The following is a 26,457-nucleotide window of genomic DNA, read 5'->3' as shown; positions in this document are numbered from 1 at the left end:
GCAAACTCCGGACTCAATATTGCTCGAGTTGCGTATATTACTTCTTATTACCCGCATATATGTATGCGCGCATATTATAGATTTTTTTAGGAAGAAAGTTCATATTTTAAACATATCTGCGCAATATACATACATGCGGATTCCAAATTCAAGAATCTATAATTCGGAGACAAAAAGTGCGTGAATCGACAATATTTCTTTTTATATCTGTTCAAAGATGGGGCTTTTCTATTTGACAAATATAGGGGGAACTCTCTATTTCTGTTGAGTAATACGCTCATCATGTAGGACGAGGCAATGCATATTTAAAGGCAACCGATAAATCGAAGGAAATTCCTTCCTCAGGATCTCGTCTCCTGGCACGTCTCTCCCATCCAACACTTTCAACGGATCCGTGTATTTGTACGTGCGTCCGACTTCGATTATGCATGAGTATACTTATGTATGAGTACTTCGATGGGGATAATGTGTGCACTGTATTGCCGCATGCTTGTGTAACACTTTAGACACGTACAACGTGACCAAACTTACACATAGCCATAAATGTACATTTATGTTTGTGCAATATACGTTTACATAATATCAAGTATTAAGTGTTCACGATCTTCGTGCACGAGATTGTATGCACGGGGTGTTTTAATTCTATAAAAAAAACCAGAGATTTATATTTTCTAAAAGTGGAAGTACGAATAAAGCAGAATCAGAAATTCGTAATTCGGGAAAGTTTGGGGTGTTTCATATTATACTCTGTATTATATTAAAATTAAATAGGGAGAAAGCGTAAATAACAAAAATTATTCCATTTTACAGTTTAAATTATACAATTGTTCAGATATGCATTTTTCACAAGTTATTGTATGCATTTCTAGATTCCTAGCATGGAATCTTCTTCAAACCCCATTTTATACAATTGAAAAGGTATTTTAAGTTATTATTAAGTTTTAAAGAAATGAGAAGAAAGGACGGCTGCAACTTTTCGGAACATTTTCAAACATTAAACGGCCTTCGTGCTGGCCGAAGAACGCCGCGAGGCAAAATAGGACACCCGGTATCCCCGCGCCGGGGGTAAGGCGTGTGTGGTCGTGGTGGCGGTGGTGTGTGGCACAGGTCGCGGGGGTGCCGCGTTTCAGACGCCTCGTTGCGGGGCATCGATTTCGGCCCAGGCCGATGGCATCGACGGGGCGCTCCTCCGCGGGGCCATCGCGACGTCGTCGTCGCAAGCGTCGCGGCGGCGCTGCTGCCGCCGCCGCCGCCTCCACCACCGCCGCCGCTGCCGTCGTCGTCGTCGCAGGGAGCGAGAGAGCGAGGAGAACCACTCGCTGCCTCTACCTTAGCCGGCAACTGCTCGCTCGTAGCTCCGCCGACTAACGGCGTCGTCGCCGTTCCGCTCGACGCACGCCGACGCCGACGCCGCCTGCGCGCGAGGCCGCGCCATGCCGCGCCGCACCGCGCCGACACGGGCGGGCGGGCAGACACACACTTACGGCAGTCGAGGGCAGTCGAGAGGCTGCCCGTCGTGCGTGGTGCTGCTTAGTAGCTGGCCGTGTGCTAGAGAGCTTCGCCACTGCTCGTGCTGCTGGCCTGCTGGTAGCCGGCGCGAAGGCGCGTTACCCCCCAGTCAGTGAAGCGAGAGAGCCGCGGCAGTGCGCGAGCGAGAGTTCACGGTGACGGATCGCGGTCTGCTCCTCTGTAGACAGCGGAGAACGGAGCGCACCGTTTTAAAGAGAGGGAGAGAAAGATAGTAAAGAGGAAGAGAGAGAGAGAGAGAGAAAGGGCAGTCGACCGGACTTTCGCGAAGAGACTCCAGCTGAAAAAGGGGGCTGGATTGTCGGTCGAGGCCGTCGTGAAGGAGTTGCGAACGCAAACTCCGGGGCGAATTGTACGAACTAAACTTTATAGAATTGCGAGAAAGGGTGGTAAGCTCCCCGCGCACAGGGTAGATCCCGCTTAAACGAACGCTGAACCACTGATTTTTGGTCTATACGCTACTTACTCGGGTACCACCACCGTGCACGAGCGGAGCACAATTGCTCCGACGCGCCGGTGCACCACCAGCTGCAGCTGCCACCGCCGCTACTACCGTCTTTACGGTGCTACCACCACCGCCGGTGCTGCTGCCGCCGCTATTGCCGCCGCCACCGCCACCGCCACCGCCGCCGCTGGCAAGACCTCGCAGAGGTGTCCACCTCGTGGCAGCCGACACTTCCTACCGGACGGTGGTAGTGTCCAGGCGCGCTGGACGACGCACGAGCTGTAGCAGTCAGTCGTTCGCTTCTCGACAGAGAGGGTGGAGGAAGAACGTGCCGATGGCGCTTGGTGGTAGTTCTTCGTCGCGCGAGCAAGGGTGGTCGTCGAGTTTCGAATAGAGAAAAGCAAAAAGGGGACAAAGACGATCGAAAGACTGAGAGAGAGAAAGAGAGAGAAAGAGAGAGGGTGCTGAAGGGGACAGAGACAGTCGAACCCTTCTTTCCTTCCGCGCTCGACGCGTGTCATCGCTAATACGAAGCGCGTATACGTTTGGAGGGTTTCTTCCCTCCGACGCGGCGGATATAATACGCGGATTCCTCGAGGCCTTCACCCTCGTCGGTGCGTCACGCGTCACGGTACTACGGCACTCCGGAGCGTGTGTCACGTGAAAGGAGCAGCGCGGCGCGCCAGGGTCGTCGTCCTGACGGCAGATTCGAGAACGGGAGCGCGTCCGTTCTCGCGAAACGGACTATCTTGTCACACCGCGGTCGTCCGCTGTCATTTCGCGACACGCGTTTACCGCAGGGATAGTACAACCGTCGAGATATAATCGCCGGCGGGAATACAGTGATCGGTTGCGAACTCGGTCAGGACCAGAGAGAGAGAGAGAAAGAGAGAGCGGACGGCACTGGAGGTCAGTGGTTGGTTGATCGGTTGATCGGTTCGATTCGATTCGGTTCGGTTCGGTCGGTTGGTTGGTTAGTTGGTGCTGCGTGTGCCCGGTGGCTAGTGGTGGCTCGGCTCGGACGGCCCAGGTAGCGGTAATGCCTCGTAGCAGCGATCGTGTCGCCAGGTCGCACGGTGTCGCAGGCAGGGTGAGGGACTGGGCCGCCGAAGGTAGTACTGGCGCGGGTGTAGTTGCGGGCACCGCGGGCAGGATACGTTGACGAGCGCAGCCGACCCCGGTGGCACGTTGCTGGCCACCGTCGTCGTCGCTGCACCCGCAGGCCATGTATCGAGGCGAGCCGGCGATCGACCGTGCCGGCGGCGGCGGCGGCAACCGCAGTGCCGGCGACCCGCGCCGGGCGAGATCGCCGCGTCGACGTCGCGCATCGGCGGCCGCCGACCTGCCCGAGGACGCCGATGGCGAGGAAGAGTCCTACGGGGAAGAAGAGGAGGAGGAGGAAAAGGCCTACGTCGTTCTCGATCTGCAACCCCGACGATCGTACGGCGATTCCGCGGCGAGGGTGTGCTGCAACGACGACTCCTGCCGCTGCCGTGCCGCCCAGAAGAGGCCCGGCAGAAGACGGCGCGGCTCGGGAAATGCGCTCAGGATACTATACGTCGCTGCCGCCGCTGCCTTTCTCGCGCTTGCCGTCTCACCAGGTATGAAAACGACATATAAATCCTGATCGATTGCAACATATATCGAGCTTTGTTAAATATATAGGATATGCACGTTGAGTGAGAATGGAAGCGTCTTAGGCTGCTTTAATTTGGCAGAGAAAAGTTCCGTAGCACCTGCGTGAGAGAAGGATGAAACAATTTTACAGTTCTGTCGGGTGCATTTCTTTCGTGAGGGAGAATTTGTTAGTGTCGCGAAAAGTGAGAAACGGAGAGACCGATATTTTTCACACGAATAATTAGAAGAATGTAAAAATAATTGCAGTAGCAATTGGAACTTCATTATAATTTCAGGCTCTCGTTCAGGTCTTTATTGAATATTTAATAAATTCTATTTCCGTGTCTTTTTCAATAAGACGCGAGGAATAATTTGCTTGATATTACATTCGACTTCTGAGGAACTTAAAACGCATGAATTTTGTCCAAAAAATTTATATTTCTCTATTTTATTCCGCTACTAACAATAAATAGATTTTCCTTCTTTTGGTACCTCATAAAAAAGGTTTTCCCTGTAGTGCGATTCTGTAACTCGTTATGCGTCATTATGTGCTCATAACGATAGTTGCGCAGCTTTTTTATTATATAGTATACCTGCGCAACTGTCGTTATAAACACATAACGACAGCATAACGAGTTACAGAATCGCACTACTGGTACCGGTCGATTATTTTACTAATCCAAGATGAATACTTTTCTAATTCATGATGAATATCTGCTCGTTCTTTAGTTTGCTCTGATTCTTTGCCTGCCGAGTTACATTTCTATGCTAAAGAATAGGCAATAGAAAACGTCGATTTTCTTCCAACAGCATCCAGCTGCGCGCCATAAAAGGTAGTTTCGTGGAAAAACAATAAAGTCAATACTTCCGTTCATCGGCACAAAAATTTTCGGAATACGAGCATCTCTTCTACCCTTTTACTGCTTCCAATAAATATTATTCATTGCTTTAACGGATTAGGTGTGTCGCCCATTGATTTTTCAAACATTCCTCAACGTGGGAGTAATCTTTAAAGCCGATTTCCACCAACGATCGTTCAATTCAGTTCGAACCGAATTGAATTGAATCGGGATTGAATGTTCGTATGTCTCGCGCAGTCGACGAACGACGAACGGCCATGGGATTTATCTATATGATTGATCAGATCCCACGATCGAAAGATGACGTGTATCCCGATTTCCATGAAAATTCGTCGCGATACGATCACCCCGGGCCGACGACACACTTCACCCCGGTCTCTTACAAAAGAGACCCGCGAGAGCCCCAGATCGGCTCGCTCGAAATGCGAAGGATAAACAGGGCGCGGGGCGGCCTTTTATCGAGGAAATAAGACAAATATTCGCGGCATACCGTGCGTCTGCATCGTGTCCACATGTGAGTATGCAGACACGTGTGTTATTAAAACACCGATGGGGCGAGATTCCCGAGATATTCGTCCGTTTCTTCTACAAAGAATTCCATTCGCGCATCCGTACAGCCGTATCGAAACAAACCGCGCCGACGCGACGTCGAAATCTCGATGCGACTGCCGGTCGAAAGATCAGAGAGCATCACTCGGCATTTTGCTAAAATAAATTATTATCGCTAACGTAAAAATTGTAACGATTAGAAGTTAGAAGTGATAAAAATTGATAGAAGAGATATTCATTTCGGATAATTGTTGTTTAATTTTGTAAATGTTCGAAAGATTCTAGGCATATTATCCTTAGACCGTTCTGGTCCTGAAGCGGGTAAATGAACGACGATCGCATGACGCATTGCGTCAGAATTCAATTGTGCCGGTGGTGTGATCCGAGCATCTCGATTTCCGCTTCCATTCGACGACAGAGAGGAGTTGAATGATCTTAATTCACATTCAAAATGTATGAGGAGGAATTAATTAATCCTTAAATGGTTAAATTGTTAAATTTTGACATAACATAGTTACCTTCAATGCAAGGAATTATAGCAATTAATTATGTTAATAATTTCTGATTGATAAGTTGAAAGATCCAATTTTATTTTTCATTACTTTATTTCTTAATTAACAAGATCAAATAATCATTGATATAATTATGAATTTATTAGAATAGCATGAATTGCATAAATTGCTTAAAAAAATTATGTTTTTTTTTTATATTTCGTAAAATGTCGATGCAGATATCGAATAGTGTAATACACTCTGTAAGAGTATATGACATCATTATACAAATCAATGGAAATTTATTTAACTACTAAAAGTTAATATCTCCCAGATAGTGCATCTGCGATATTTATTGAAGAAACGAAAAAGCAATGTAAGAGACATCTCTTTTGTGCTTTCCAGCAAAGATTGAAATAAATCGTCATTGTATTCGATTGTTAAATCGTCGTTTCACGATCTTCAAATATACGCGACGATAGCCGCCTTGCGCACAATACGCGCTATATTTATTGGCTATAAATTATAGTTAGTCCGTAATTTGCCACCCGTGAGCTAATGACACGACGTCGTATAAATCACGAGACACACTCGGCAAGTCGCACTTCGGCGATATACCGGATGATTCGCGCTGTATAATGATTCATAATTGGCAATTCAGAAGCTATAATGCGGATTAATTTCAATAAAGAGATCACACACACAGTGCCTTAAAACGAAAACCATTCCCATTTAACTGGTACACAATTTATTAATTCTATTTTATTTTTTCACTTATCGTTATCTATATGTGAGAAGTTATACAAAGCCTGCGTTCGTTTATTCACATTAAGAGCTATTGGGAAAATAAAATCTATAATACACGTCGAGATACACGTAGGCACTCTCTTCTTTTTTTATCAAATAAAGTAAATGAAATAAATAGTTCGTGCAACCTATTTTAATTTATCTTCTTTTATTGCCTCTCTTCATTAGCAAGTAAAAATTCGGTAGCAGAGGTCCGACAAAAAATCGAGATAATTATCCAATTAAAAAAAAATCTATTTTTCCGCGTCAAAGTCACTGAAGTTAGCTTGTTATAGAGCTTGAGACGGAGCCGTATAGCTAAAACAGCTTCGCTAATCAGGTGAGATTTTTTGACGACCACGCGCATATATCACTCATGCGGGGCCGCATGCACCCCTACGGTTCGATCGTTAATTATGCCCTCTCCTTCGTTCCTCTCCTCCCCCCCCCCGGTGCATTCACCGCCCCCGTTCGTCGCGGGCTTTTCTATTTATCCCGACAACGCATAAATATCCCCACGAGACGACAATCAAAGGGGGACTGCGGAGTAATCCCGTAAGGGCGACGCGCATTACTCCTACCTGATGCGCCATTAAAACATCGTCGATGCACTTAAAACGTGAGTAAGAACTCTCCTCGTCTGTGTAGCACCGGCGTGTTTCCTTCCTCTCTCCCTTCCGCTCGCCATCGTTTTTTCTCTCTAGATCTTTCTTCCGTTCTCGCGCCGTCCCCCTCACGGATTCGTATGGTCCGCTCGCTCAATCCGCTTAAAACGTGGCGTGTGGCCCGTAGACATCGTCGAGGCGCACCCACGCACGCTATTTATCTCGTCTGCCGAAGCCGAGTGCCAAGAGAGTATTTTTTCGCATGCCGCCTCTCGGGGTCTCTTTCTCACTCTCTTTCTGTTTCTCGTTCTGGTTAATGCGACCGGGACCCCCGGGACCCCCTGGTCGCGCTCCTACGCCGCACGCTATCGCTTTCGCTCTCTTCCAGCTACAACGTTTGTCTCGCCGCGTTACGAGGAAGCGCAGATGACGGGCCACGCGACGAAATCGTATCGAAGAGAGGAGTGAAGAGAGATAGTGGTGCCACTTCTTATATATATAAATTTAGATACTTTCTAAGAGCTATCCTGCTTCATCAACTGCTCTTAGCTGAGTTGAGATTGTACGTACAATTGCGAGAAAAAAAGACAAGGGGGAGAGAAGGGGAGAAGAGGTGTGTATGCGCGCGCTAAAATGAAAATAAACATGAATCTTTTATTTTGTAATTTTGAAAATATCTTTGATTCGAGCTTTAGTTGAAACTTGAAATGATCCCTCGTTTTCATTGTCATTCATCGTAAAAATATCATACGATTACAAATCACGTGACCACAAATTACTGGGCGCTACCGAGAAGCAACCGTTTCCTCATATATTTTTTCCTCGTGAATTTATTTACGAGGAAAATCTAAAATAACGCGAACCGCCCCCCCCCCCCGCACATGCGTATAGCAAAGAAGTGCAGGGGTCGTGCAATTAATAATTTCGCGAAGTCATCCGTCTTTCTTAAATATCTTCTTTCTTAAGTATCTTCTTAAAACCAGCAGGCTGCCGGTCGCCACGCGGAGATGATCGTATAATAATCGCCATTGAGAAAAGTCCGCCGCTCGTAAAGCCGCGTGTCTCTCCGACTTCGTTTCTAGAAACACGATAAAACTGCGACGCTTGCACGCCGCAGAATTGCAACTCGAGCCTCGTGGCTTAAAAATCATCACGGTGACAATGTACGGTATACCTATTTATAGATCTAGCGGAAAGATCACTTCCCACGTTAGAATGCAACCGTTAGCTTCGGCATTACCCCCCCTATTCCCGGGAGAAAGCAATTAGTGCTCGTGTTTAGCGCGCCGTAATAATAAATACTTTTTCTCCGGGATTCTCCCGCGTCCGCGTGAAGAAGGATCTCTGAATTTTTATGAGAAGGTGAACACACTCGACGCCCATAATTCTCCGGATGACGAGGGTGAGTCAGAGGAGGACGCGCCATCGCCATCCCCCTTGTTCCTGTCTCCCGAGACCGCGGGTTGCTTTCCCGATTTTACCTCGACGCGAATTAGTTACGCACACACGCGACGCGAAACGTCGATGGCGAGATCCGTATCGCGGACGCGCGATGCGCGATCGGATTTCATATTGTCTCGCCTTCGAGTGCCTCGAAATCTAATTGAACGCGGGCACCGCAATGGCTCTCGATTTTCAAGGAGAGCCTTCGATTAAAGCGGAACGAAGTGTTAACGGCAGTTGCTTTATATCCATCACACTCCAGAGTACCCCGGACTCGCACCCTCCTTCAAGTTCAAACAAATACGTGCTCGGATACGTGTAAACGTTTTGCTGAATGTAAATTAACTCTTGAAATACAGATGCATATTACGATACGCCCTTGAGAGATGTTAATTCGGTCTACATGCGATTTAACGATGCGGATTTAAATTTAAAGCATCGTAATGCCACAATGCGACGCTACGTACATCACGTATATTTGTAAAAAATATTTGGTTTTTATTATCAGGAATAATTTAGGAAAGACATACATAAATTTATGATGTACGAATAAAAAAATTAAACGTAAAAAGAAAATGCATTAAAAATTAAAAAGAATTCTGAAAAAGAGATCATATAACATTAAATTTAAAATATAGATAACAAAAAAGTAACAACTCTGGAATGTACTAGGAAACCTTTACTTAATATGTAAAAATATATATTATCATTAAATCTTTTACTTTCACGTAAAATACTCATTAAGTACGGAAAGTCGCATGTATGTAAGTAATATGCGTCAGTTCAAGGAGACGCAGATATTGGGTGGCTCTGCTTAACGCTGCATTTCCAAGACGCGTAAGACTATTAAGTACGACAGCTAACAAGTATATCGTTAATAATTGCATAATTATTGAGCGTTTACCGATATTGCGGTAAGACCTCTCTTTGTACGCCCTTAGGCGCCAGACAAACGGCGGTTACATTATTGCGGCTCCACGCGCATTAACAATCGCGATCACTGTGCTCCCCTCGCCCTTATAATTTTATGTTCGAATTAGCTTCATAGATATCAATGTCGTTCGCACTGAGATTGTGCCTTTCAGAGGCTACTTCGTAATTGGTCATACGCTACTTGGCTACTTTATCGTCGAGTAATACGAAAAATGATATCTGGCTTCTTTTTCGGAGTATTTGATCATTTAGTGCTTCCATTTCGATTCATAAATCATCCTTATTACAATAAGAAGACAAAGACTCGGCCGACGTTAAATCGGCCTTCGGCGGCCGAAGAAATGTCTCCCCACGCCTTTATCCGGTCGGCATCAGAATTACGTTAACTACTCCTTGGAATTGCATGCGCGGCATGCATGCCGATCGGTCTGGCGGGCGTTTTCTCGATAAACGACACGAATTTTCGTGGAAGAGGAAATTGCTCTCGTCGTCGGTCTGCGCGCCGCGTGATGAAATTACGCACTCGCAAAGCCCCGCTCGCAAAAGACGGCACTGTCTCGAGGGTTTTTTTCGGGGTGGCATGACGTGGACTGCGCTGCTCTGCCTCCACCCTCTCATTCCGTCCCTTTAGGTGTATTATACCCTTCACGCACACCCGTGCGTTCACGAACAAACGAAATGAAACGAAGCGCGCGGCGATCGCTTGCCACGGTGCCCTTCCCACGGCACGATTTCGAAGTCCTTCCTGACCCTTAAGTCGGCCCCCTCCCCCTATATCTTCGTCATTGTTCTTGGACGATTTGTCCGCGGGCGAGATCAGCTGTATCATCAATGCGTATCTCCCGTTTAGAGATACGTGAAGGAGCAGTTTTGCAATGTCCCCTCCGAAGGAAACTGGATATATATATCGTAATCCGAGATGTAGATATGTAGATATATGCAATAAGAAAAGAAGATATTCGTGTATGTTATACTTTTTAAAATATTATACTAATTAATTAATTTACTTATTTATCTCGGTTTTCAACAGAGTCGATAATTTAGAAAGAAAGGGTACTTCATTTTCGTATCTTTGTGTTTTATTGCGTCTAAATGAATTGTTGTAATTGTAACTTTTTTTTACGTCAGTTCATTATCTGACACAAATAATGTATAATATTTTTAGTTTGACAAATTTTAGTGGAATTGCAGTTCGGTTCGGCTCAGCGTACCCGGTTCCACATTTAGCGGCCTTGATTTGCCTTGGCTTTGATTCACTCGTACGATTTAATTCGAAGAAATGAGTAGTAGTTTAAAATAGTACGCCCGGTATATTTGGACACTGCCATGTGTTCAAGGAAGTGAGCCGCTAGACGGAACTATCCTATTTAATTCGAAATAGTAAAATTTTTCAGCAATTCTGTGTTTTTACGGAAAAGAGTTTATATACTCATATTTTAATCGCGCATATAAATGTCAGATACGGGAAATCTTTTACAAATCGCGAGAAATGCCTGCTATAAATGTGCCGAACATATTTCTTTCCACGTATTTTACAAAGATAAAAAAAGACCCGTGTTAATGAATGTAATAATTATGACACGGCCGGAATGTGCAGTCGTCAGTCGAGTTCATGTGTCTCCGTGCTTTCTCACATTATATAACGTAATCAAAGAAAATCGTACGATGCCCGTTTCGGCAGGCCACGCGTTGATCCAGCTCTCGGATGTTCCAGCTCTGATTACTGTCGGGTTAGCATAAATTCTAGTGGCCTGATCCGTCAGCGAAACTGAAGCAACGCCTTGAGTTGCCGAGCTGCTTCGCGATTAATGTAATTCCGAGTTGAAATATGAATCAGAATTTCGGTTCATCGCGATTAAAGAAGTGTGGAATAATTTATTGATTTGAATCTTTAAGATCTTAGCATTTAGTTAAAAAAGAGAGGGAGAGGGAGATTTGAAAACACTCACTATTTTCCCTAAAGTACCTATTTAACCAAATAATTGTTTCGGCCAATAAAAAGACTGAATGAGAAGTGCTTATCAAAATTCAACGACAGTACAAAACAGTATAGAAACTTTCGTAGAACTTTTCTCGTTATCTCATGATAGTGTTTACAGTTTCCTATCGCGGCTCGACACTACAATTTAAAAGACTGCACTGCTCCTGCAAAGAGAGCATCGTTATACGTCAAAGGAGGATGCACTCTACATCGAGAAGGGGGAGGGGGATAGAGTTTTCTTTATTCGCATTCAATGCAGCTTCTCCTCCCAAAGTGTTTGAAGAAATGCAGGTTAACCCCTTCCGCTAATTCAAACGGTGTGACCCAAATTCAAAATGTAATACACGATGCGTCCTAAAAATATAAAATATCGTATCTGAGACAAGTTAATTTAAAAGTGCTACATTTGAGAAGGATATTTAATTATTCCATGACAAACATCCAATTTTTAAAACGCTTCTTTTATAGATCCTATCCTAATTATGCCATTTAAATTTAACCAGCTCACAAATTTATATTAACTGATAAAAAATATTTGTTTTCGGATTCGAGAGAATTGTACTCGAACGAAATTGCACAGAATATTATATCGTAATTGGAAAATCAAAATATAAAGCACGAGAGATTGCAAGCACAATGACGCATAAAATAGACGGATAGAGAAACGAGACAAAGAGGGCGAAACACCTGCAAATACGATGCCTATAGGAAGCGTCGTTGTGCGATATCGAAAAAAAAAAGAGAAAAATGGAAACGGTACAATGGTGTTCGTGCGCTCGGTATATGACAGCTGCTGTCACGGGTAGTGCTCCGACCATGTGCTCGGTGCACGCCGAGCATTTCCACCATCCTCCCTCGACGCATTGCGAGAGCGCAGTACGCCTTAGCTATATGATGAAAATCGCGATTGAATCGGGATTGAATATTTGATGCAGTTTATTATATCAAAATCTGTGTATTATCATGCATGTAATTTTCTGGTGCATTATTAAGTGCTTAACAAATTCTTGATCAAACGAAGGGGAAGCTTCAAATCCGTCAAATATTAACAGTGCTACGATGCGATGAGAATAATAGTGCGCCCTATCATACGAAGTAAATTTTGTGCGTGTGAAGAACGTGAGAAACACTATATGCAAAATAAATTTTCCGTTGAAATTCGCGGAAACAATCGCATGTTAGAAATGGGTTTTGGCAATCATGTTTATCGTAGAGTGCAAAATAATTTATCGCTATCTAGAAATAAACGTAGCCAATATATAGCAATGAAAATGTTTACGTGTTCATCCGAACGTTACAATTTATCTGCCGATATTTATAAAAATATTTATAAACGACTTGGTTAACGCAAAAGCAGTATTCTGCGAGATATTGAGATTACGAATTCGCAATCGACAGCTAAAATTTTCATTGAAATTGTCATAATTAGCCGCGAACTCTTCGAGACTCTTCCAGTCTCGTTTCAAAGGTAACAGTCAAAACCTCATCTCGATCGCGTTTGTTAAGTAGGTTGGCGATTCGACGGAAGAGCTGCGGGTCGATTCCAGCACTCGCGCGGCCAGATAGGATCTCAATTCCATAATTGCAGAGGCCTCCTCGCTGCCGCCCACGCGAATGCACAGACCAATAGCGTCCGCACCCCTAGTTACGCAGGGCAGTGTTAGGAACATGGAACGGTTCGCAGTTGGCGTTGCAATCTCAACTAGATTGTAAACAGCGTACCGATATTCGATCGATGTCGATTTTAGCATGTTGTTCGTTTCATTAGTCGCCGTAAACGGTTCTATTGATTGTTAAATTACCATGTATAATATCCTCTGAATCTCTGAAGCTTCGTGCTTCCTCGAACCTTTAAGATCTTGAAAATTCAGATTTTTTGAAGTATTTTTTTCTGTATTTCACATTTTGAGAAATATTTTAGTTATGATTTTTTTTCTCTGCGTAATAAAGAAATCGTTTCTGGCATCGTAAAGTTAGCGATGATTGCTACGTGTATTTAATATCAGCAATCTCGGTGCGGTTGTAAATAGCGTATCGATACCTCTCCGATCGATGCCAGCTTTAGCGCGTTGTTTGTTTTATTAGGTTCCGTAAAGGCTCTATCGATTGTTAAATTATCGTGTTGTGTCCTTGAATACTACGAGCCTTTAGCCTCTGAATCTTCAACTCTGTAGTTACTGGGATCTCTTTGAATCTTTAATTATAAATTAAGACTTCGGAGAACTCTTTAAAAGAACTCATTAGAAGTCCCCCGGTATATTACAAATACATTGCTGCAAAAAAAAGTATACAAAATTTTTATAATTACGGTAATTAGAACGTCTGTGTAATGAGTCGAATTTTTTTTGCCAAGTCTTAACAACTCTTAACGTTATTCATGATTCTCAATTACAACGTATTGCCAGTTTTTGCACTATTTTCCTCAATAAAAGTTGTCTTCTTGTGTTCATTTCTGTGTGTGCCAAGTAAGTGATATAAATTTACATTTTCTACCATCGGAATCAATTCGGTTATGCTCGCTCTCATCGACAAATATAGAAATAGGTTTGGGCCTGTTACTATAGTCGCGTATCCAGTTGCAGGGGTGGTTGTGGTTCTAGATAGCTATGCAACTGTGGCCTTGCTGGAGTCGGTCGTGTCGGTAATGGTGGGGTTGCTGGTGGTAATGCGTATATAGCTATATAGTGGAGAAAGAGAGAAAAAGAGAGCGAGAGAAAGAGAGAAAGAGAGAGCTTTGACTGGTCGCTCAGGAGGGTTGCATAATGCAGCGAGCGTCGAGCTGGCAGGGCGTTGACTTTATGCAGCATTACGTTTCTTTACCCTTTGGCTTTCTCCCTCTCCACCCTCGCCGCCGTTATCAGCTACGTTGCTCTTGTTTGTCTAGTTTTAATGCACGCGATAATTTACGCGCACGATCATACGGAATGTGTCCGAAATTGTTTTTACCGGACAGAATGAAATTTCCGTTCTGTTAGAATCCTTATTGCTCCATAAGTGAAATAGTTATAATAAATTATAAGATAATAAATGATAAAAGAAGAATTCTTTCGGTATTAGTTTAAATAAATTCTTACTTTTAATTTTATAGCCAAGTTAATATTCATTTATCTCACAGAAAATGTATTTATTTCATTAGTACATTGGATCGATAATTATAATAAGTGAAAGTCTCATTATAATTTCAAATAATTATTAATGCAAGAATGAGTCTGTATTTCATTTATATTACCAGCTATCCAGAACACGTTGTGCATTATGCTAATATACTGACGCAATTTTTTCCAACAGTGGTAACAGTTATCATTTATCATTATCGATCCCCCGCACATAGTTTTTGTTTAGCGAAAAGTCGGTTACGTAACGGGAGGAATGTCCTAAGACTTGACTTCCCTCTCCTATGCATGCAACTGCATACAGTCCTTAATCTCCCTTTCTATCCACTCCGCTCATATTATCATTTTTATCGTTCCCATTTATTGCCTAACAGAGATAAATGATCATAAATTACTCCAAGTCGCGAAGTACGGGCTGGAAATAGGTGAAGTTAAAACTGGCCTCGACAAGTGTTCCCGAGAAAGAGAATAGCAAATAATATATTATTATTATATTATAATAATTATAACTTATTCAGAAAAAGAGATTAGATGAGCATTATCAGATCATCACACAAAGACTAGAAACATCATTTACACAGATTATCATTCTAGACCTCGTTCTAGACGGGATATGTTGAATCACACAATCTTGAACGCCAAGATACGCATAAGTATGAATCGTAACTCAAATGGGAAATATCTCCGGCTTATTGCTACCAAGAATTCATCGAGATGGCAATATTGCTTCCATTCTCTCGCAATATTGCTTCTAAGAATTAATCGCCGCGATTAATCGCTCTCTCTCTCTCTAGAAACTATCGCATACGTATAACGTGCACCGAAATTCGTGCCCCCTGAGGAACCATTGTATACCCTTTCTCGACCGTTACCACATCCGGGTTCTAATCGAACGCTTGAAAATCGCCGGGGCTAACAAAAGGGCCGCGCCAAGCGATCGCCGATAATCCTAATCGTACTATCGCGCTACCTTTTCGCTCCCCTTCTCTGTCGGCGTGGTATGACGTTTATCGGCGTGCCCGCTCCTCCGTTTATTAATTTAATCGCTCGCGTCACGTCGTTGGTGACTTCTCGACCGCGCCAAATTCCTTCGCTGATACGTCTCGATACGTTCCGCGCCCCTCCTCCTCCTCTCTCTCTCTCTCTCTCTCTCTCTCTCTCTTTCTCTCTCTTTATCTCTGTCATATATCTTTTCGGGTGTTCTCACGACTCGATACGAAACGTGACATCATCCGCGCGGAATTCAGACGAGTAGACGTGCTTTGATTTACCGCCAACCGACGACGGTGCGGCCGTTCGATTGCCCGTCAAAGACCGGCCCGGCCTCCGGACCAATATTATCGCTATTTAAGAGCGTTTGCCGGCCGGCAACCTCTACGCGGAATTCCTTTGAAATCAATAAGTAATATGACATCCAAGGAGGACACCGAGCTCGATTGTCTCCTTGAACATTTATCCTGCTCATTCGACCCCGAGTTTTCGCTCTGATTGTCCCTAATGGCCCCACCGCACCGGTTCGGTCGGGCCATTTGGTCGGGTCTGTTCCTTTGGGGTTTGGGGGAATTCTTGGAATTGCAGATTAACCCCTGGAGAATGCTTTCCGTTACATGTATTATTCGGGAGGACATTTTGTTCACGATTGTTTCGAAAGAGACGGCTATGACGAAACTTATCAAGTTATTGATATTATGTTTTTTAAAGAGAACTGGTGCAATCCTGATATAATCGTGACGAGAGTCACGTGTTTGATACAATCAATTGGTAATTTTTCATCGTCGATTCCCCACGCTATATTACTCACCGCACACGTGACTTCAATATATCTATCATTTGCAAAGCCTCCACGGTATTGAGAAAAGCCTTCCATTCTCAACGAGGCGAGGTCGAAACGTATCGACCTCTCGTCTTTAGCCGGCGCTAAAAGACCCGCGTCTTATCCCAACCGCATTTCTCATTTCGTTCTTCCTCTCGCCCTATTCTCCTCGGCCAAGTGCGGCGATCGCATGCACGTGCAAGTCGCGCTATTTGCACAACGTCGAATACGGAAAGAATGTACACACGACACGAGGGAAGAGAGCTACGTATCACATACTCGCGAACTCGTGTAACCTCCTGCCCCCGGCCTAACACCCCCTGCCCGTCGACCGACCACCCTTCGCCATCCCCCTCGAAGCATCCGCCCCACGGCGCTCCTCTCCCTCCCTCTCGCCTCCTAGGCACCCACCACCCCAGGGCTTTTCCTCGGAGGTTCATCGATCGCCCCCAATCACCCGCACCTGCCATCTTGCCTCTCCATTCCCTTGAAAACCTCCGAAAGCTCCGATATCTCTTTGGCCTCCGTCGTTCTCCCTCGGGCCCTCGCCTCTCTCGCTTCATCTTCATTCGCGGCTTTTCGGCTCGCTTCGTGCGCGCGCGATAAAGCTCTTCGCGCGAGGCCCCCTCTTTGAGCCGGCCTTCCATCGAAATTAACTTCTGCGATCTCGGGATGACACTCGATGTCGCCCCTCGCCCCTCTCTCCCCCTCCTCCTTTGATCTTCGCCGCGCCGCGCGTTTCCCTCGGCGCACGTTTCCGCCTCTTTACACAGGATCGTGCTGAAAGGGGATACCGATTGCTCTTTGGTATATTCATTTTCGCTTTCTTTCCGGCACGGGGCTTTTATCGGTGCGATAGAAAATTTTCGCAGCTTTCCATCTCGGCTTTGGTGTCTTTTTGGGCGTCGAGCCTGGGACGAGATCGCTCGGTTTCATTAAAATTAGTTTTCGTTTCAAGTCACTTTCTTCACGTTGTCACTGGTCGGCTGCTTTCAAAGACGGAAGCTCGATTTCTTGCTTTTAGTTTCTCCTTTCATCGTCCTTTCGTATCTTACGATGTTGAACTTGGCATACAAATTTGAATGATTTGATATTAAAATAACACCTTTTTACTTAAAATATGAAATTGTTAATTTAAAATATTCCTATTCTTTAAGAATGGCTTGCAATAATTTTTAATTAATTAATCAAATGTTTCTTTCTTTGATGACACTGCATCAAAAACTTCATCGACTTCGCCGTAATTCTTCTTGTTCTTGTAATTAACTTGCGGACAAAATCCTGACTCCTTCTGTCAATTCTTTAGATTTTCGCGTCACTTTGACCATCTCTAACAAGAACTCGACCCTTCGGAGTCCTTCCAATTTTCAACGAAATTGCATTTAGGCACGCGCGTCCCGTCATCTTCGCCCCTCTCTCTCCCTCGATCTCATTACTTTACTACCGAAGTATTCCTTCGTCGATTTTCCTCAATCTCGTTGAGCTCCATCCAACGATAATCCGGTGAAGCCACCCCAATTAGATTTACCGATGCATTTCTTTCGGCGAGCGGTCGATTCCGCGCTTTTGTTCGTTGGCTACTTTCCGCGATTCCCTCGAATTTCCCGGGGATATTAATTTCCGCTCGGGGCTCCGCTTGGAAGCCGTCCAGAACGATGATGAAAGAAAAGGAATTGGGTTGGAATGGAGCACCGGCACACACCGGCGCGGGGGTACGCGAGTCCCGAATGCTCTAGAGGTTCTACACGGTTCGTGAATTTTCAGAGGTCTCGTTACGGCCCTGACCTTTCCAAATGCGCCTAGGCCTCGTGTGTATGTGCATGCTATGAATATGTAACGAAGAGGATATCGGGAGAGGGCCGCTCGCGAGCGATACGACTTTAGCTTTTGACTTCCGCGTCTGCAATGTGCGATGATAATTGCTTAATTGAATGTTGCAGCGAATAATATTAGAGAAACGTAACGCGATATGCTATATAGCTCCGGAAAACGATAAGTATACACGGGGTGCAAACTGAAGAGTACAAAGGTGAAACGCATTTCTTCTAAGCTTGCACTTGTAGCGCGCTAAATTAAAAGTCTTTATAGCGGATTTCAAATAGTTGCCCACTTGAACTGGAGATATATCGTACACGAAGTCCAGATCAATATAGAGCGCCAGTAGCGAGAATGAGAATTTGCAAGAAATACTCGGCTCTTAATTCTGATTGCTATGTTGCCATTAAAAAAAAAAACGCTTGTACACACGCACAGCTTCGATCTCTAGGCTGGCACTTTATTTTTACTTTTCGTCATATTATTAATATTACTATTATATAATCAGCTCCATATAGATGTAATCTTCGCAACTGAAATCTTGCGAAACTGTTCCAATAACGAACTTCGTATAAAAGAAATCGCGCAGAATAGCCTAACTATAACTGTCTTTTTCAAAAATATGGAAAAATATTTTTTTTTCCTCTCAAGGCTGATGACGATCTTAAGACACGTTCTACGTAGCGCGATTGCCGCATCGAGTTCTCGCCTTCTCGTCTAATTTTCCTTTCAGGGCGCTCCTGACATTTAACTCGCGTCTTAATTATGCGGAATATGAGAGTAGTGCAGTGCGAGAAGCGTCCGGTCTGCGGCCCCCAACGTCATGTACTATACATGGCCCGGATACGGCGCACGCAATTTTCTAGGTCGGCACGGCGGCAGGGAAGGTCAGGATTGGTTCAAGTCCAAGCCTTCGAAGTGGTCGTCGTGTTCTCGCCGCCGTCGTCGTTGTCGTCGTCGTCGTCGGCGGCGGCGTGAACGCGCGCCGCAGCGTCGACGGCAGTAGATCTATAATTAGCAGAATATCCGCGCAGCGACGCGGCATGACGGCGAGACGGGACCGAAGGGTATCGAGGTATCGCGCCTTCATCGGGTTGTGCGGGAAATCGAGATTTGACGCGAGATTTAGACCGATATCCGCCTATTTCTCAATAAAATGCAAGAAATTAAATTAATATAAAATTTACATAAACTTATTTAATATAAAATGATATATAATTGCACGTTTCTAAATATAAAATATTATTCATATATAGAACACATATATACGCGAAAAATCTTTTGTCTGAGAGAAATTAATTAGATTCTATTCATTATCCGAGAATTAGTGAAACTTTCTTTAATTTACAAATTCTTTTAATACTTGTGTCGGTTCTGTGCTAATAACTAGAGACAGATTGCAGACATAACTAAACATTTAACTTTCTTTCAAATTAAACTCTATGTTCATTATCTTTATTAATTAACATGGGTGTAAATAATTGCTGTAATAGCGAAGTCGTGTCGATACTCTCGTTGGAATCCTCAAGATTCAGCTTCAATCCCGAAGATGCATTACTCCTTTGCTGTTCCTTTCTCCGCGCTGCGCTTGACGACGGATGTTTCCAGTCAAGATTGAACATGGAATTCATAAGTATTTGGCCACAATCATTTGCTCATGTTGCATCGCAACGAGAATGACAGCACATCTTTCAGATAAAAGACGCCGTGGGTTTATTGACACTAGGTTGATTCTACTCTCGCGTTGACACGCGCTGTCTCGCACCGCTTCCGCTTTCTCCTCATCCTCCTCTTCGCGTCATCTTAGCGATGAGAGTCTGCAAGTGGCTAGGTCGCTAAAAAAATAAAGAAAAAGGACACTTTGCCTTGCGGCTGTCAGCCGACAAACGCACAATACGAAGAAATATTAGAATTAAGTTTCAAATGTCAACTATCACAAATCCTATATAGACTTTATTTTAATTGTCTACTATCACAAATCCTAGGCTTTATTTCGCATATTGTATTATTATTATTCAACATATTATACATATTATTATTTGTATAAAATCAGAGAAAAATGTGGAAATTTATCGCGTCTGAACGTTCCGCAATTCGATTCTTTCCCGAGCACCCTTACCGGCCTGATACGGTCGATCGATCGCGCGTTGTATCTCGCTCGAGGAACCAGGTCGTTTCGTGCATGAGACATTGTCGAAGGAAGCTCCGAATTTAAAGCCAACTGGAACCTTTCGATCCGCAGTAATCACCTAGATTACAGTCCGATAAGACTACCATTTGAATAATGGCTATATCCGTGCGATGAGCCTTCATGCAAGAGGCCAGAGGAGGGTAATCAAAGAGTAACCGGCAAATAACAGAAACAGACGAGCGAGGAAGGAAGGAAGGAAGGATAGAACCGGAGGACCGAAAATAGGCCTAGACGTTGCGTATTTCCCTTTTCCGTCCCGCTCGATTTCTCCATCTCTCTCGAATATTTCTGTTTCGCGCGACCGTCTACGCGATAAGAGCCGCTCTGATCTTTCAGACCTGAGAGATCCGAGATAAATGACCGGCCCTGAAGCTCCCATGAAGTATATGACGAAAAGGAAGAAATTCACGCGTGGCGCCGAGCACGACTCGAGAGAAAGCGCCGCACGCCGCGCGCCATTGCGGTAAGATATTTGCGCCTTTCTCAACAAACAATAGTATAGTTAGCCATAACAATATTTCGGCTATTCTAAATAGACAGGGAGAGACAAACGTCCGAGCTCGGCACGACACAGTTCGAATAGTTCGGAGTAGGGTACGGTTTCGGTAAAACTTTACATCGTAAATTTCTGGACCGTGTCGCTAATGCGCTACATGAAGAATGCGAACGCGAAATGTGAAGGGTGGTCAGTGCGCAGAGACACGCCTTTTAAACGCGGGGCAACGTGAGAGCCGCGCGGTATAGCTCCTTTAAATATGAAATACGAAACTATGGGCGCGCTCGCGCCGGAAATTTCGGTCGTAACCCAGAAACATCGTAACATTCTACCGGCAACGATGCGTGAGTAACGGTGCGGCGGGAGTATAATAACGCTGCTGGCCGCGACGGCGAAACCGTTGCGCGACCACCTTAGTGCAGGATATTTAAAAGATCGGATCTGGCGGATCACCCGCCCACGACCAGAGGGGAATAATCGTGCAGGATTAACAAACCGCGCGGCGTACGGCCACGCTCGCTGTGATGCCTGCATGGCATTAATATCACTCACCTCGCGCGCGGATCGTGGATTTTGCGAAACTGACCGTCGACAATGCGCATTCGGGAGATTTCTTTCGCACCGGTGCGTGCACAATTCGCGAATGTAAATCATCGTTCTGTAAATCGTAAAATTTATATCGCGCGTGATGTACGAAATAAATTCTCTATTTCGAACAGAATGACAGCGGTAAGAATAAGAAATTCTGATTCCTCAGAGTATGATATTCTGGCGTTATATAAAGTTGCGAAAGGAAAGAAAATATTGCATCATATGCTTGGCGCGATGAAGAACAGTCGAACACCTGGTACGCATCGCTGACCATTAACCTGCCAGAAATATTTCTTATAGAATGAAATCTTCTACTTATTGTTTCAATGTAGCACACAAATTCCTCTCATTATTTCACGCGTTCAACGAAAAGCGAGAAAATATCCTACCAATAAATTCGTCACAATACTCATTATAATAAAAAAGTATATCAAATTCAACTGAAAAATTTAACACAATTTTTTTCAAAATCCAAAACTGAATTATTTATAATAATATTCCGGTAGGGCATGACAGAGAAATTAACGTTCGTTGTCATCGTTTGAAATTATCTTTGAGCGTAAAGGTTCTTTTAACTCTTGCTGTCCGCATTTCACAATCCTTTGACGTTCGTTTATCGGATGAACGGTAATACCGTCAATGTAGGAATATCGGCCTCACGCGAGGGCGCATTGAGGGTAACGCGGATCGGGGCGCGATAATTCGTGCGCGCACTCGCGCGCATATGTGCGTGCATGTGCTCGGCGCCGTCGCGTATAGTGGTCCATCAATTTCGCCGATCCAGACGTTTACGAGACGATCGTAAAACGGACTCGTAATAGGCGTGCACAACTGTACAGACCGCCGCCGCCGCCGTCGCCGTCGCCGCCGCCTTCGCCGTAACCGCCGGGTGGCCGGCCGGTCGGGAAATTCGATCGAGCAAAGGGTTTTACGTAAGTCGAGGTCCTTCGATCGACGATGTTTCCGCTCCTCCCGTAGGCATTCAGCGAGGTCCTAGCAGCTAGCAGCTGTCGATCAATTTTACATGTGGCCCATCCGCACGAGCCATCGATTTCACGTAAATTTTTCACGGCCCCCTTTTAGCGATTTATGTCTTATTTTATTGCGAACGATAATGCGGTCGCATGATGAAGTTCTCGAAGGTCTCATTGTATAATTATTATACATATAATTATCATAACTAGGAGAGTATTCTGATAATTCAGTCAATCTTTAGCGCGTTTTATTATTTACTATATTATTTACAATGTTTCTTTATGAAATAATTTATTTATCACTTTGCGAACAAAATTTTTGGATTTCTATATAGGTACGTGTGAATCTCGTTTGGAAATTTACTCTAAATTTACTTTTAATCCATTTGTATTTGTTGCACGCGCGTTTATATGCTCGCAGCGAAAATTTGAAGTGGACTCCCCTTTGATTCTTTTTTACTCGCTTACTCTAGCACCGGGGAGCCGCGACTCCAAACACTTCTGTCTCGCTATAAAAAAAGATACAATCGTTCGCGAACGAGTGATCTTACTCGACGAGGCTCGTAGACACCTTGATTATTTTCTGGTGACTTTACGAGTGGGACGGGCTGCCAGACGCCGGCCAGACGAACCGCGGATCGTTTAACGTAGATAAATCCAACGGCACCCACGCTGGAGCTTCGGCGCCGTATAGGAAGACGGGGACGCGAGAGACGCGCGGAGTCAGAGTCGCATAGATAAATCGAGTGTAAAAAGGAGCTATATTTGTCGGTGTAAATGGCCGATCTGATCGTTTATATAAACTCGCGTTGCGACCGCCGCTTAATAATCGCAGCAATTACAGATACCTGTTACAATCTTCGATTAACAGTATAACGGATTATCATGTGTGTGATTACTCGTTTCTCAATTAATAATTGAGGTACTTTGGCGATGAAAGATGATTGTATTACATCAACAGTACTTAATCCAGAGATTATTACGACTTTACAATAAAAAATTTACCGATTTTAGCTACTTCTGACAAAAGTCAACGTCGTTGAAAACGTATTGTTTATAATACTCGTACTCTCTTGCTGTCACAACACAGGCCAGCTACAAATTTACAGCAGCTAACATCACTAAGTGGCAATTATACTCTCGGTCGTGTAGAACGAAAATAAGCGTCCTAGACGCGGAAACAAAACTCGTAAGGGCCCCAAGAGCAACTCTTCCCGCGCGGACAAAGGCCAGAAGGAAAACGTCCGCTCACAACGAGGACTCTGTGCACCTTGCACGGAGTTGCATAGAGGCCCGATTCGAGAGCTCGGAGCAAAGCAAAGATGCAAAGAGGCGTCGAGTGAAATGACGAAAGCTATTCCGAAAGCTCTACATGAAGCAACAGCCGTCGACGACGTCGCCTGATATCTCGTCTCACGTCGCCGATTTCTCTCGTGGAGTGGCGCCAGAGAAACGAGCAATTTTTCTTTTCGCGACCGATAAACATATTCGCGACGATTCTTCTTCTACGTTTACCACGTCCTCCCGCGCTTGTTCGCTCCCCCCTTTCACCACCCGTTCTTTCCCCTTTTTCTTTTCAGTTTCTTTCCCCCCTACTGCGCGATATGATGAGTAATCCCGTCGAGACGATGCGTAATGATGGGCGACAGGTGTCCTCTTTCTGAATATACGAACGTTTCCATCGTCGACGACGAAAACGCGTCGCGTTCTCCGTGTACACTCGACGGAGGTCACAGCCGAAAAATTACGATACATTACGATTTTAAGACGAAATTAAATTAATTTTCAAGAATCGTTTATTTCTGTAGTAATATGTAGTAATTTTTATAAATCACTTGTTTATTCACAAAGTGTGCAAATAACGTATTTAAGGTAGCTGTCTCGTCAGGGCATGTATTAGATAAAGTTTCCGATTTCGGTTTTTATATCAAATTATATGATCAGCTTTGCAGTCGATTTTTTCTGTGGCTCCTTACCGACTATTTACTCTAGAAAATCGATCTCGAAAATCACAAATTTTGCATTACTTCATACAGAAAAGAAGGCTCTATCACGGTTTCAATCACATATTTTCGTATTTTTCGATTAGATGAAGTGAGAAAAAAACATTGCTTTTTGTACATTAGATTTCGAAGAATCCGATGCAACCATAAAATATATAAGTTACCGGAGATTTCGCTGCTAATTTTTTAGTTTATTTTAGTGAAAATGCGGTAATCGAGCAGACATTTTTTGGTCGAGGTGAGGTTGGGAAGACTTGGCAACGCCGCTGGCTAATCACTGTAGTTGCAGGTTATGGGGCTCGTCTTTCTTAGCCGAATTGGATAGTGATTGACACCTCTGTCATGCGTTTTGAAACCCTTTCTCAGTAATTGTCAAAATTCAATCGAAAAGGAGATGTAACCTCACTTGTAACCTTTCTCGACGACTCGCATGATCAGCTGATCAAAACGGAGTCAAATGAGAAAAATCACATAATTTGGAAAAAGTAACATACTTTGTCACATATGAAATTTTACACCATAATTCATGAAATTATTTTTTCTTTAGCAAAAATTGCCTGAAATATATTTCTGAACGTGAAAACCTACAAACAGTCACATGACTAGCACGTAGCGAGACAGCTACCTTAATTATTCTGGCGATATACATATAATTATTTCATAACGTAAAGATTTAATGAGATTTAACGCAAGTTCGTAGATGTAAAAAAAAAACAAATACGTTGCAGCTTTCTCCGGGAGAGAACATTATCTCAAGAAAGCACTCTGCGACAACGAGAATCGCAAGAGGCGCGTCGCCTAATTGGTGTATTTCATGTAAAAGCAGTCATGCTGCGATAAGCAATTCTCGCCAGCGATTTTATTGCACTCGGCAAAAGGAGAGTCGTCAAGAATCATTTCGTCTTTCCTTATGAACTGTAACGGTGATTGCCAACAGCTGGTGGCACCCTCGAACGGCCTTGTCTGCTCTCGTTAGAGACGATCTCCGTGATCGTCGAGTGAAATTTTCATGGACGGCGGAAGACAATCCCTGATAATGCGACAAGATTTTCGTGGCCGGACCTCGGTCGACGTAGTTGATGAGGTAAATAAATTATTACAGATCTCATCAGATGTAATTTGCCGCGACCCTTGCGCGCTCGTTTCAAGATCGCTCCTTTTCTCAATTTCTTTTCAAATAATCTTGGACTAATTAACTGATAGCTACGCAGTTATATGTGAAACAGGTAACTTACGTCGGCGAAGGTCGACGCGCCGTTTTGTGAACGACGTAACAACAACGTTGAATACATCATGATGATGCTTATCGCCTTTTGAGACGCTCTCGATGGGGGCCAAGTAAATAAAAAAAAATATATCTTAATAAAAAAATATATCCCAAATAGGTCTTAATAAAAATAATTACTATATTAGGAAAGAAATATCGAAAGTTTATAAAAATAAAGATTTTATTATTGTGAAACATTAAGAGCGTAGAATTTGATGCGTAGAGAATTACAATCTCGATAATCAGAAATGACAAGCAGAAGGAGATTATAGGAATTGACATTAGGTGCGAAGACCGTACCCACTGCAGAAGCTAATTGTCACTGACTGACTCGCTCCTAATTAATGGTGGCCGAAATTTTATCAACGAGTGACGCGTCCTGAAAACGCACGGGGAGAGTTGGCTGCACGAAATTAGGGCCCAGTGAAGCCGAATACAATTATTTGGAAACGAGGAGACGGGAAATAATGAATTTAAGCCCCGTTTCTGTTTCTCGCCTGATCCCGAAGCGGAGGTGGCGGAGAACTAAGGGAGAAAGGAGAGTTCTGAAAGAGGAAGCCAGGATTATTCTGCGCCGCAGAATAACTTTGCAACTGCGACCTGTTTAAAAATTCCCCGTTTCAAATTAAGGAAGCTCCGAATCTTCTCATGATAATCAAAATTAAGTTAAGTTGTCCATGATAATTGATATGTCACAGTTAAACAGCGACTTACAGCTTATTTTATTTGTTTATTACATAATGCTTGAATTTTACACAAATAAATAAAATTTCGATAATGTTAAGAAAGTCTGGTAAATTGTTTTAAATATTGATATTTTAAATTAATATTAAAAGTAACATCGTCGAAAGTAACCGAATTTCTCCTTCTCTATAATGTATTCCATACAATATATGCTTTATACATAACATGCCATTAATTCATGTGGATTCCAAGAGCGCACCTCCTGCGAAGGCA

General features: G+C 43.9%; 2 protein-coding genes across 6 annotated transcripts in view; one reads left to right on the top strand and one right to left on the bottom strand.

The window, feature by feature from the left end:
• LOC139820820 (WD repeat-containing protein 18) overlaps positions 1–26,457 on the bottom strand; it is a 187,759-nt gene that overhangs the window by 13,293 nt on the left and 148,009 nt on the right. The gene's annotated exons all lie outside the window — the stretch shown is intronic.
• LOC139820695 (protein kinase C-binding protein NELL1) overlaps positions 736–26,457 on the top strand; it is a 76,098-nt gene continuing 50,376 nt past the window's right edge. For 3 of the 4 annotated variants that reach the window (XM_071791162.1, XM_071791153.1, XM_071791143.1), the window contains exon 1: positions 737–3,573. In XM_071791162.1, coding sequence (XP_071647263.1) covers positions 3,198–3,573 — 376 coding nt within the window. In that variant the 5' untranslated portion in view covers positions 737–3,197. Of the gene's footprint in view, positions 3,574–26,457 lie in introns of all 4 variants that reach the window. The other variant, XM_071791169.1, reaches the window with a different exon arrangement.

Source organism: Temnothorax longispinosus, chromosome 1 (genome assembly GCF_030848805.1).
Source record: "Temnothorax longispinosus isolate EJ_2023e chromosome 1, Tlon_JGU_v1, whole genome shotgun sequence".
Taxonomy (NCBI): Eukaryota; Metazoa; Arthropoda; class Insecta; order Hymenoptera; family Formicidae; genus Temnothorax; species Temnothorax longispinosus.
Note: the sequence above shows the minus strand (reverse complement) of the source record. Positions and strands in the feature narration are given on the sequence as shown.